Here is a 13,688-nt window from a genome sequence, read left to right as displayed (position 1 = left end):
GCGCCTGAGCCAGGCTCCATACTAGATTCCACACACCACAGGACCTCTCTGTCAGAGTTTTGGAACATGTAGTCAAAAGCAGTTAGTTGTTACAAACCTCACCAAGCCAATCTTTGCTATTATGGGAGCTTGGCAACATGCCACATCATTTGTTGCCATTCTGTATTGTTAATTACTTGTTTTTGAGTGCACATATCATGCCTACTTCACAGTCCAGTTCACATTTTAGTGTGACCAACTCCACAGTGTTATAGATTTGTGTGTTCTTTTCTTTTGAATGTGTTGTCACTGCAGCCTGCGAAACTAGTCCACTGATTTACTTGTTATGAATGTGTTAGTGTTAGATTAGCCATTGAAAGATACAAGGAAATGCTTTCCAGTTCCCCCAAGAAAATCCCTCCAGCTCTTACCTCATTTCTGTTACTGAAATGTAAACATATTAATAACTTTAGGAAATTAAGAAGGGACGTGGTGCTGCTGCGGGTTAAACCGCAGAAGCCTCTGTGCTGCAAGGTCAGAAGACCAGAAGTCGTAAGATCGAATCCACATGATGGAGTGAGCTCCCATTGCGGGTACCCAGCTCGCTGGGGGGGGGGCAATGTGTAGCCTGCATAACTAACTTGTAAACTGCCCAGAGAGTGCTATGGGGTGGTATATAAGCAGCACGCTTTTTTGCTTTTGCTTTTGTCCCAGCTCCTGCCAACCTAGCAGTTCAAAAGCATGCAAATGCAAATAGATAAATAGGTACCACCTCAGTGGGAAGGTAACAGCATTTTGTGTCTAGTCGTGCTGGCCTTGTGACCACGGAAACTGTCTTCGGGCAAACGCTGGCTCTATGGCTTGGAAACGGGGATGAGCACCGCGCCCTAGAGTCGGACACGACTGAACTAAATGTCAAGGGGGAACCTTTACCTTTACCTAATCTGCTGCTTTTTAATGATGCGAACATTTGCTGGGTGAGGTACAGAAGGAACATTCAGTTTTGGATTCTTTGATAGTGAACAAAGTGTAGAAAAGTAAATTGTTTTGGTGGAGCAAAAGTATAACGCTAATCTAGGCAATGTAACTCAGCAGATGCCAAGCTTGGCAAGAAGGTATTACATAGCAGCAAATTAATTTTGTACCTCATAGCTTTGAGAATGTATTCCATCTTACAAAACCTATAGAAAAATAAATCATAGTGACTTCAATGGGAGTATGACATACTCCTGACAGTGCAAGTGGTAGGAGTGATGGTGGCCCCAAACAACAACCCAGCCCTATCACCCTGAACATTTAGAGTGAATGACTGGGGACTGGCTTTCTCTGAATTGCCTAGATTAACTTTATGTTTTTTGCATATATCAGAGCACAGTTCAGAAGATGCAAGGATGGAAATAAAGGCAGGGAGGAATGGGGAGAAATGAAGACTAAAAAGAAATACAACAGCCTACAAGGTTCTTCCCTGGGGAAGGTACCTGGGGAACTTGCAAACGGACAAAGCTCACGGAGGCAGGCAGGATGCTGTTTCATTTGGGCCATCAGCAGTGGATTCCTTCTCCACTGCACACGTCTCACACCTGATATTTTATATCAGGTATCATAATATCTATAGATCTATAGACCTCCACTTCCTTCTCTTCATCCTTCATCCTCATGAAATGGTTTTACTATTTCATTTCCGAATCACTTGCCCCCAGTCTTTTTATAGGATTTATTTTAAACAAACATTGATGTGCAAAACCCATGGCCAATGTGTGTTTGTTTGCTAATGCTGCTGCAGATCAAAATGGGGGACTAGTCTTTTCAGTGTTGAGTAGGCGTGAAACATTTCTCGAGGTTGACAGTTTTTTTTTTTTTAAAAAGGTTCCAATATATGCAGGCACCCTTTTTCATCAAAGATAATTTGTGGATACTTGTTGACATCTTTTCTAGCTAATGCAGCACAGCTCAGAGCTTCCTATGAGTTATAATCCAAGAATATCTGCCTTCCCCAAATTTGGGAATCTATTTTATATAAAAATTGACCAAAAATAAGAGGACTTTTGCCTCTCATTGTGAAACCTAACAGTTAATGTTAAAGTATTTGGAAACTGTTATTAGGATGATTTCTTAAAGACACAACCCCCTCCCCTTAGGCTTTCTCTGCTTGAAATTTCAAAAAAATTCTGTAGGTGTGCACAAGATAAAAGGCTTAGTATTTTTAACAGCCTTTCTAAAATAGGCTAGGCCAAAAGAACAAATGAGTTTTCATAATACAACTAATAATTATGTGCCGTCCAGTAAATTCTAACATATGGTGACTGTGACGGACAGCTCTCAGAATACTCCTGCCAGTCAGGTTAGAGCTCTGATTTGGGAGCCTATGACATGACAGAAGGGGCAGAACCAAGGAAATAAAAGGAGGAAGAAAGACAGTTAAGGACAGTTTAGGCAGTGAGGTCTGTGGTTGTCTTAAAGAGAAGAATAATAGAGAGAGATAGAGAAAGAGATAGGAATAGACAAGTCTTGGAAAGTTTATGTGGTTAAGATTGGTAAGAGTTCAAAGTGCTAAGAAATAAATAAATAGTTGAATATAGAAATACTTTGATTAAAGTGAATCTACATAAACAAACTTAAATGTAATCAAAGCAATGTTTATTGAATGAATAATAAAAGACCATCCATGATTTTCTTTATATGATTTACCTACAGACCCATAAACAAACATTGTTATATTGGACAACACTGATCTAATAGTCGTATTTGGTACAGGGAGGAACAGATCCTCTGGTGGCAGCAAAAAAAGGGTGAAAAGTACATGTCATGCTCGAAAGGGAACCTGGGTTTGTAGAAAAACAAACAAGGGGTGTGTAACAGTGACTCTTTCCAGGGTTTTCTGGGTAGAAACTATTCAAAAGTGAGTTACCATTGCCTTCTTTTAGGAGTGGCCTGGGCTTGTTCAGCTTGCCAAAGGCTGCACAGACTGGATCTACCCAACAGGCACAGTGGAAATCAAACTATCAAGCTCTGGCCCTGCAGCCAGATAAGCAACTCACTGAGCTATCCAGCCAGCACAGCAGAGGGGTAATTTGTGGTAACCAGAAAGTAGAAGCAGGAGCAACAATTCTGTGTAGGGGTAGATTATCATAGTGCAGCTCTAATTCACCATTATCAAATGATCAATGTTTCTAAAGAGGCCTGGTTTAGAAGCCAAATAGATCATTCCAGCCTAACCTCTCTGCACGCTGGCCCATTCAGACATCCAACATTTTCCCCATGTGTCTAAGCTTAGGCTTGAGCATCTTCTCTGACCCATAAAATATGAGATTAGCATTTCTCTAATTTAAACAGTCTGCGAAAGGCATAGGTTTAAAGGATTTCTTACCTTTTGAGGCTTTTAGGCTGAAAAGGAAACAGCTCATTGAAGGATTTCCTGTGGATTCTGAATATTGGGCTAATAAAATAAAAGCTCAGAAAAGCATTGTGACTGGGAGAAGAAAGATCTAAAACATTTACGTTTTGACTACCATTTAAGAATATGAACCAGGAGATGCTTTTCCGGCTAATTTAGAGCATATTCAAATAGTACCCATTCACGGCTGCTGAGGACAAAGCTGTGAAAAGGCCTTTATGGATGGCTCCCAGCCTGCAATGTGCCTTTCAGGTGCATTCACTATTAGATGTATGATTACATTTCAGCATCCTGAGGTTCAGATTTCCTATGTGATAAATCCCATCCCTATTCCCATCATCACTGTTTAAAATTCATACTGTCTGGAAGATGGAAGGTTTTCTCAAGCATATGGCCACACCTAAATTGGACCAGAATGTACAAATTAATATATTAAAAGTACTGTGTAAATCTTTTGTTTAAAAAAAAGACAGCTGCATATTGTAATCCTTTAAATTCTTAAAGACTTTGACAAAGATGTAATATAAAATTCTAATTACTGCTGCAGTTTTTAAAAAAAGTTAATCTAGGTTGAATTAATTGGCTCCCATCATTTTATCATAAAGGCCTTTATTTTTAGTCAAGAGACAGGCATTGGCCCTCATGCTGTCCTTATACGCATTCAGTGGTGGTAAATGCACAGTGAGAGAAAAAGTGTGAGAGAACAAAACTCATTTACCTTGTCAGCCATTGTCACTATGTTGAATGATGAATTAAATCTAGAGACAAACAAATTGAAGGATCACGAAAGGTACAATCTTGCAGAGAATCTAGCAGTTCTTCAGCCTGATAAACAGATGCTGAAGGCCTCATTGGAATAGCTCCAAATATTTCTCTCTTGAACCACATCAAGAAAGGTTAGTTGCAGCCAAGTTCGTTGGATACTCAACAGCATTTTACTAATAGCCAAACTCAGACTTTCACAACAGCAAGAAACTGGTTCAAATGCTTTCTGTTCCTATTGCTTATTTATAGTTGTGATCAGTCCACATTGTTGAGTGGGTGGATTAAGCAAATAAAGATTAGGATCTAAGAGGGCAAAGTGGCTCTTTTTTATTGCAACAAAAGGAAGCCGCTTTCCAAATAGTTGAGAGGACTACTAGTTTAAAACTGGAGTGGACTACTGTGCCCCCCAAATGCTTCTGGCTTACAAATGCCATCAGTCCTCATTGGTTTAGTCAGTAGTGAAGGATCATGTGAGCTGTAATCCAAAACATCTGGAAAGCCACAGTTGCTGTCCTGTTTTAGATCAGTCTGTATTAGCAAGAAGGAAGCATGAAATACTTTACCATGAATAAAAAGTTAGAGAAAAGACATATATTAGACAGCCTGTATGTTCACATTCTCTGTTAGCAAGAAGAAGCTCCTAGAATGCATCAAGCAATATGTCCACTTATATAAAAGTTGGTAAGGCATTTTGGAAATAGTTTTCCCTTTTTTTTGTTTTTTGAAAAGTAATCTCTAAAGAATGAACGAAGACCCTGTTCCATTTTGCAAGTTTTTAAACCCATTTTTACAAATCTTCTCCCATCTTATCTGGTTATGAATATGTTTTGTTCCAGGCTTAAAATATTTTCATTTAAGTGATCTGTATTTATTTTTAGGTGGTGTTTGCTTTGAACCAAACACTACTCCAACATGAAAGTCTCCGAGCTGGCAGTCTGCAGGCCCCCTACATCACTGAAGACCTCATCAAGCATTACAACTGTGGAGATCTCAATGCTGTTATATTCAACCACGATACTTCACAGGCAAGTAACCATCACAGTTTTGCTAAATAAGAGATTGTGAACAGTTCTCTAGATATCTGTTGACAAAGAGATGACTGCTTATTTCTGGTTTATAGTCTTAAAACCTGTATATAGATAAATGGGGAACTGAAAATATTTGGTTTATTACATATTTAATAATTATAATCTTGTGCCGTCCAGTCAATTCTGACTTAGAGCTACCAATTTCTGGGTTTTCTAGGTTGGGAATACTCAGAAGTGGTTGACCATTCCTTTCTTATGGGGGCATCCTGGGATGGTCCTTGTATAGGAGAAAATCTTGTTTTTGAGGCTTTTGGAAAGTCATGTGATATAGCCTGCTGTGGTCCATGTTATACCATGAGTTGTCACAAATTATGATTGCAATAGTTAGGCCAGTTTGCAGGATCAGTGTAATCCAAGCTGGGCACAACATTATCTTCTTTTGCAGTCATTCCAGTACTCTCACTGTATAAAACTGCGCCTCTCTCAGGTCAGTTCTGCACTCCTCTGAGTTCAGTTCTGTGCCCCTCAGGTCAGTTCTGCAACCCTCTGAGGTCAGTTTTGTGCCCCTCTCAGGTCTGCGCTCTAGGTGGTTGCCTAGTTTGCCCAGTGCTAGATCCAGCCCCGGGGGTGGTATATAAGCAGCATGTTTTGCTTTTTTTAAAAAGTGTGACTCACTATACTAAGCAACAGGATTTTGGCTACTGTTTCCCAAGGAAACAAGAGACTTGTAAGGAACATCCAGGGTGCATAGAGAACAAAGTGAAGGTTTGGCAGCATAGGACAAGAGGAAGTTGACTCGGCAACAGAGGTCACTTTGATCTTAGTCAAGTTGGTGCCTTTTGCCACATTCCAGTGGACTTTGGCATCTCTTCTAATGAGTCATTCATTTTGTATAACAAAATGTCAGCCTCTGTGGCTGCAACAAGAACTGCAACACGAGCAATCTTGTAGCAATGTGCCTCAAAGCTCTTTGTTGCTCTTTTAGCCCTTTTTGATCCTATCATGAATGAACATTTGTGCAGAATTAAAAATGAAGAAACAGTGGTTCACTACTTAGTAAAAGATATCCAAAATGAACTTATACAACTTCTAGCAGGTGCTATAAAGCAGAACATTTTAGCAGATATAAAGTCAGCCAAATACTCAGGGCTTGAAAAATGTACTCGTCCACTCGTCTGTGATGAGTGAAAAAATGCGGCTTGATAAGCCACAGCTCCTTGCCTCCTTACCTTCCGCCTGTCTCACTCTCTCTCTGATTCTGCAGTCCTCCCCTTCCCCCCTCCCATTGCAAAAGGAAAACAGCCCTCTTCTCACTAGAAGAGAGTCCGAGTGGCACATAGATATATAGCTCTGCAGGAGAATGTAGAGGAATCCCATGCTGGAGAATACGGGTTAAGAGGCCGGGTGCTTTTGCTTTGTTTTATTTTTGCTGGACACATTCAAAAGAAAGGCATTCAAAATACAACATTCATGACCCCACAGGCACACAGGTAATAAAGCAAGCCAAGTCTGAGAGTATATTTATTTTGGGTTTCTAAGCATTGTTATGTAGAAATAAAAGTGAACAAGTGCCTAGTTTATATTTAAATTTAAACATAAATTGCAAGGCTATAGTCTATAATTATTTCTCTGAATTGACTCAGCATTGGCAAATTCTAACTAGCCATGTATCAGTCATAACTGTTAAGCCACTGAGTCAAATGAGATGGGAGAGCTTGATGCCTTAAAACCCTGAGATATCATCTTGGTAGTATATATGATGCTTTAATAGAGTGATGACATAAGCCTAAATAATTTATCTGGAAATACTTCTCGATTGAAGCTAAGGCCCTTGCTGATGCAATTTGTAAGTTCAGATTTTTGGTATCCCTTGTTGCATGGTACAGCATTCTTTTTGAAGTTAATCTTACAAGCAAGTTGTTACAAAATAAGGTAAATGCTTTAAATTCAGCTACAAGCCAACTGCAAGTGACTAAGAATTACCTTATGGGCTGTAGGTGTGATGCAGGTTTTCAACAAGTTTTGATGGATGCTACTGAGATTACAAAGGAGCTAGAAATATTACTAAACTTTGAGACAGAACAAGTTAGAAAAAGGAGAACAAAAAAGCAGTTTGATTATGAAGCACAAGAGGAGGCACCACAAGATCCAAAGCAGAAATTCAAAATAACTTTCTAGTATGCTGTCTTAGATATGGTCATGCAATCTGTTGAAGAGAGATTTCAACAGCTACAACAAAATAATTCCTTGTTTGGCTTCCTGTATGACATATATAAGATCAACAAAAATGTACGGAAGATGTACTAAAGGCCTGCAAGAATCTGGAAAAATCATTGATGCACAATGGAAGCATATTGATGCTGAAGATCTGTGCTGTGAACTTATAGCAATAGCTTGAAGACTTCCAAAATCTATGCCACCACAAGGAGTAGTTCTCTTCATAGTGCAACAAAAACTCCTGGATAGTGTGCCTAATGTTTCTGTTGCTCTAAGGATCCTTCACACACGTCCAGTGCCAGTGGCTAGTGGTGAATGCAGTTTCTCAAAGCTCAAGCTTATAAAACATATTTACACTCAACAATGCTTCAAAGTAGACTAGTTGGTTTGGCAACTATATCAGTTGAACATGCCGAAGCATCAGCCATTGACCTGAAGGAATCAGTGACAAAATTTACAAAAGAAAAGCCACGCGAAATAAGATTCTGATGTGGTAAAAATAGAAACATTTAAGAGACATTACTGTTCATAGGATTATTCAAAATGATTTGTGTGCTAAAACTGTTTTGTATTTGAGAAAGAAAATTGAAGACTGTTCTATTACTTGTTTTCTCAGTTTTTTAAAAGAACATTTTCACAATTTAAACTTTTGTACTTTGTTTTTCCTATAATTTGTTTTTGAAAACTGGTTGGGGGTGCAAGTAGTTAGTCTTGCCTAGGGTACAAAAAAGCCTGGAACCAGCCCTGATCACCCCATAGCACTTAAAGCACTCTCTGGACGTTTTACAAGTTAATTATGCAGGCTACACATTGCCACTCCTCTGGCAAGCTGGGTACTCATTTTATCAACCTTGGAAGGATAGAAGGCTGAGTCAACCTTGAGCCGCCTACCTGGAACTGAACCCCAGGTTGTGAGCACAGTTTTGGCTGCAGTACAGCAGCTTAACCACTGCACCACGAGACTCCTTGCTACGTAGAATTAGTGGGGATTTGATGAGTCAACTACTCTGTAAGTTCCATTGATTCAAATAGACCCATTCTTACTGCAACTTATTGTGCTAAAATAAGTCACAGTTGGATGGCCAGTGAGATGTTAACACTGTTTTCCTAGAGTTTTTTGCATGTGAGTTTTGATTTGGTGAGAGACTGGAAAGCTTTGAGAGGAATGTTTGTATAAATCAAAGTTAATTGCAAGTGCTTTGGAAGCCTTTGAACATAATTCCCTCTTATTAGGACAAAGGGCTTTGTAATAATTGAGCTTGCATTTGAAAAGGAAGTGAATATTATATAAATAGGCTATGAGGTCAGATACCTTCCCATTCATGCCATGTGTGTTTAGTCGTTTAGTCGTGTCCGACTCTTCGTGACCCCATGGACCAGGGCACGCCAGGCCCTCCTGTCTTCTACTGCCTCCCGGAGTTGTGTCAGGTTCATGTTGGTTGCTTCGCAGACACTGTCCAGCCATCTCATCCTCGGTCGTCCCTTTCTCCTCTTGCCATCACATTTTCCCAACATCAGGGTCTTTTCCAAGGAGTCTTTTCTTCTCATTAGATGGCCAAAGTACTGGAGCCTCAGCTTCAGGATCTGTCCTTCCAGTGAGCACTCAGGGTTGATTTCCTTTATAACTGATAGGTTTGTTCTCCTTGCAGTCCAGGGGATTCTCAAGAGCCTCCTCCAGCACCACAATTCAAAGGCATCAATTCTTCGGCGGTCTGCTTTCTTTATGGTCCAGCTCTCACTTCCATACATCACGACAGGAAAAACCATAGCTTTGACTATTCGGACTTTTGTTGGCAAGGTGATGTCTCTGCTTTTCAAGATGCTGTCCAGATTTGTCATCGCTTTCCTCCCAAGAAGAAGGCGCCTTTTAATTTCGTGGCTGCTGTCTCCATCTGCAGTGATCATGGAGCCCAGGAAGATAAAATTTGACACTGCCTCCATATCTTCCCCTTCTATTTCCCAGGAGGTGATGGGACCAGTGGCCATGATCTTAGTTTTTTTGATGTTGAGTTTCAGACCGTTTTTTGCACTCTCCTCTTTCACTCTCATTACAAGGTTCTTTAATTCCTCCTCACTTTCTGCCATCAGAGTGGTATCATCTGCATATCGGAGGTTGTTGATATTTCTTCCGGCAATCTTAATTCCGGCTTGGGTTTCTTCCAGTCCAGCCTTCCGCATGATGTATTCTGCATATAAGTTAAATAAGCTGGGGGACAATATACAGCCTTGCCGTACTCCTTTCCCAATTTTGAACCACTCAGTTGTTCCATGACCAGTTCTGACTGTTGCTTCCTGTCCCACATACAGGTTTCTCAGGAGACAGATAAAGTGGTCAGGCACTCCCATTTCTTTAAGAACTTGCCATAGTTTGCTGTGGTCCACACAGTCAAAGGCTTTCGCATAGTCAATGAAGCAGAAGTAGATATTTTTCTGGAACTCTCTGGCTTTCTCCATAATCCAGCGCAAGTTAGCAATTTGGTCTCGAGTTCCTCTGCCTCTTCGGAATCCAGCTTGTACTTCTGGGAGTTCTCTGTCCACATACTGCTGAAGCCTACCTTGTAGGATTTTGAGCATAACCTTGCTAGCGTGCGAAATGAGTGCAATTGTACGGTAGTTGGAGCATTCTTTGGCACTGCCTTTCTTTGGGATTGGGATGTAGATTGATCTTTTCCAGTCTTCTGGCCACTGCTGAGTTTTCCAAACTTGCTGGCATATTGAATGTAGCACCTTAACAGCATCATCTTTCAAGATTTTAAATAGTTCAACTGGAATGCCATCACCTCCACTGGCCTTGTTGTTAGCCAGGCTTTCTAAGGCCCACTTGACTTCACTCTCCAGGATGTCTGGCTCAAGGTCAGCAACTACATTGTCTGGGTTGTCCGGGATATCCACATCTTTCTGATATAATTCCTCTGTGTATTCTTGCCACCTCTTCTTGACGTCTTCTGCTTCTGTTAGGTCCCTCCCATTTTTGTCTTTTATCATGTTCATCTTTGCGCAAAATGTTCCTCTAATATGTCCAATTTTCCTGAACAGATCTCTGGTCTTTCCTTTTCTGTTATCTTCCTCTATTTCTTAAATTGTTCATTTAAGAAGGCCCTCTTGTCTCTCCTTGCTATTCTTTGGAAGTCTGAATTCAAGTTTCTGTAACTTTCCCTATCTCCCTTGCATTTTGCTTCCCTTCTCCTCTCTGCTATTTCTAAGGCCTCGTTGGACAGCCACTTTGCTTTCTTGCATTTCCTTTTCTTTGGGATGGTTTTCGTTGCTGCCTCCTGGACAATGTTACGAGCCTCTATCCAAAGTTCTTCAGGCACTCTGTCCACCAAATCTAGTTCCTTAAATCTGTTCTTTACTTCCACTGTGTATTCATAAGGGATTTGGTTTAGATTATACCTGAGTGGCCCAGTGGTTTTTCCTAATCTCTTCAGTCTAAGCTTGAATTTTGCTATGAGAAGCATAGCAATAATGCCATAATCCAATAATAATCTCTGTGTTATGTGGGGTTGGGCAGAACCATTTGTTTTCTCTTAGATCTTCAGTATCACTTTTAAAGACTGTGAACACTTTGTATGTCTCATTTTAGTCAGGTTCCATACACATGTACACCCTGTACTAATATAACTTTTGCTGACTATTTGATCAAGATCCAAAGACACCCGAATATGACTCAGCCACATTAGACACTTGAGTGCCATTGCTTAAGTAATATCCCCTTAAAGGTTAAATGATAAGCCAATGAGACTTGATATCACTTAGTATTTGGTTGGATAGTACAGTGGTGCCCCACATGATGACGATAATGTGTTCCATTAAAATTGCTGTACAGCTGTACAGCGAAATCGTCATCACGCGAAAATTAAAAAAACCATTGGAATGCATTTAAAACTGGTTAATGCGTTCCAATGGGGGAAATACCTGCTCGTGCAGCGAAGATCCTCCATAGGGCGGCCATTTTGTGATCCCTGTCTTGCGGAAATAGGTCCGGAAAACAGCGGGGAGCCATTTTGTGAACCACTGATCATTGAAGCTGTTTTAAATTGTGATCCAGCGAGAAAACGGTTCCCGAAGCAGGGACTGAATCGATGTAAAGTGAAAAAACCGCATAGGAACCATCATTAGGAAGGCATCATCAAGCAATTTTGTCGTTTAACAGGGTAAGCGTCTAGCAGGGCACCACTATACCAAGAATTTTAAACACTTATCATTTGTTATGTAGTCTACTGGAAACTGTAGGGACATTACTATGTAACACGTGTTTATTCATATAAGATATTTCCATACCAGTCTTCAACATAAATGATTCCTATGATTATTTACAACAAATTACTGTATTATAATAAAATGCATTAATAGACACCAGGAAATAATTGCAAACAATATCAAAGTAGGTTTATATTCAGAACTTATGTGATTTAAGTTCCTGGGAAAGTCAAAAGGCTTTTGCTTGGCATCAAAAAAGACTAAAGAAAGGGACTGATGCTAATGAACAGGATCTCAGCCATCATCATCATTAACAACAACAAAAAACATATCAGTCTATGCGAGTAGGTAAGTGAAATTTTACATATCCATTACAAACAGAGGCAGGGAGCATATGTTTTGCTATGAAATTGAATTATACTTGATTTTAATTTCCACTAAGAAAAATAATTTAGAGATGTTGTACAACCCAGTGTTGCAGTGATTTTTCTGTTATATTTTTCTCTCCATAATTTCCTTAAATCACTTCAGTCCTTATTTAAACTCAGTAAAATGCAGCAAGCTTATTCAGTTAGGCCATGTCAGAGAAATAAAACAAGAAACAGATCACTTTCTTATACACACTTCTGCAAATACTTGACTGTCCTATCTGATAGATTAACTGTGGACTTTATGGGCAGGCAAGGCAGTCAAAAAGATACAACACTGAAGATTTCTTAAAGATGATGTAGCGAAGGAGTGCATGTTTTCTGCATTGTCCTCTAACTGGAGAATTGCATCATTTGCTGGCAATGAACATTCCTTTTTACATATCAAGTGATCACTCTGATCGGGCTCTTCTGCTCATTGGCTGGAAAAAGTTCATCCTGTTCACAGAATCATAGAATAACGGAAGAGGCCTATAAAGCTATCAAGTCCAAACCCCTGTTCAGTGCAGGGAACACAAATCAAAGTATATCTGACAGATGGTTGTCTAATTTTCTCCTGAATGTCTCCAACATTGGAGCACTCACTAGTTTCTGAAGTAATTGGTCCCATTATCACACTGTTCTAACAGTTAAGACATTTTTTCCTGATTCTCAGCCTAAATCTGGCTTCCTGTACCTTGAGCCCATTATTATGTGTCCTGCACTCTAGTATGATCAAGAACAGGTCCTTCCCCTCCTCCCTATGGCTTCCTTTCAAGTATTTGGAAAGTGCTATCATATCTCTCTCAGGTTTTTTTCCCCTCAAGGCTAAACATGGTCAGTTCTTTCAGACTTTCCTCATAGGGCTTGGTTTTCAGTCCCGTGATCATCCCTGTTACCCTGCTCTGAACTTGCTCCAGGTTGTTGACATCTTCCTTAAAGTGTGGTGTCTGGAACTGGACACGGTACTCTCAGTGGTTCTTAACCTTTGTTACTCGGATGTTTTTGAACTGCAACTCCCAGAAACCCCAGCCAGCACAGTTGGTGGCGAAGGCTTCTGGGAGTTGCAGTCCAAATCTCCTGAGTAACCCAAGGTTAAGAACCAGTGCTCTAGATGAGGAATAAGTACTGAATTGAGGCAAACAGGTACTTCATGGGACTTGGAGACTATACATCTGTTAATTCAACCTAAAAAAGCACTTGCCTTTTTGCTGCCACACTGTTGGTTCATATTTAGCTTCTGCTCTACCACAATCCCAAGATCTTTCTTGTTCATAGTATCACTGAGCCAAGTATACATATGTGGTCCCACTGACCCCGGAGTAGAACTTTGTAGTTATATCCTAGTTAAATTTCATTCTGTTGTTTTCCGCCCAATGCTTGAGCCGGTTTTCAGCCCTTAAACACTGTACTGCACAGGAGGGGCAATTTTAACATACAGTAGACTGGAAGGGAATCTGAGAACTCACATTTCCAAATCAAAAGCAGTGACAGATGCTCAGGATATTTCTGGTTTTGCATTTAAAAAAATCAACATTTCTGGGGCTGGTGTGGGCCACCAAAATTGCTGGGGGGGTGGAATTTAGCCCACAAGCTGACCAAAGTTGCCCATGCCATCCTACTCTGTTACTATGGAAGTGATCCCTAAGAGATGATCAGATTCTTCTGGCCATGCTAAGTGCCTAGCCCTAGCCCATG

The 13,688-nt window shown here is 40.3% G+C and overlaps 1 protein-coding gene across 1 annotated transcript in view; it reads left to right on the top strand.

Annotated features, from left to right (window-relative positions):
- Positions 1–13,688, top strand: part of TRABD2B (TraB domain containing 2B) — a 353,065-nt gene that overhangs the window by 222,576 nt on the left and 116,801 nt on the right. The window contains exon 3 of the mRNA XM_020788141.3: positions 5,017–5,163. Coding sequence (XP_020643800.2) covers positions 5,017–5,163 — 147 coding nt within the window. The remainder of the gene's footprint in view (positions 1–5,016; positions 5,164–13,688) is intronic.

The sequence above is a fragment of the Pogona vitticeps genome, chromosome 4, assembly GCF_051106095.1.
Source record: "Pogona vitticeps strain Pit_001003342236 chromosome 4, PviZW2.1, whole genome shotgun sequence".
Lineage (NCBI taxonomy): Eukaryota > Metazoa > Chordata > Lepidosauria > Squamata > Agamidae > Pogona > Pogona vitticeps.
Note: the sequence above shows the minus strand (reverse complement) of the source record. Positions and strands in the feature narration are given on the sequence as shown.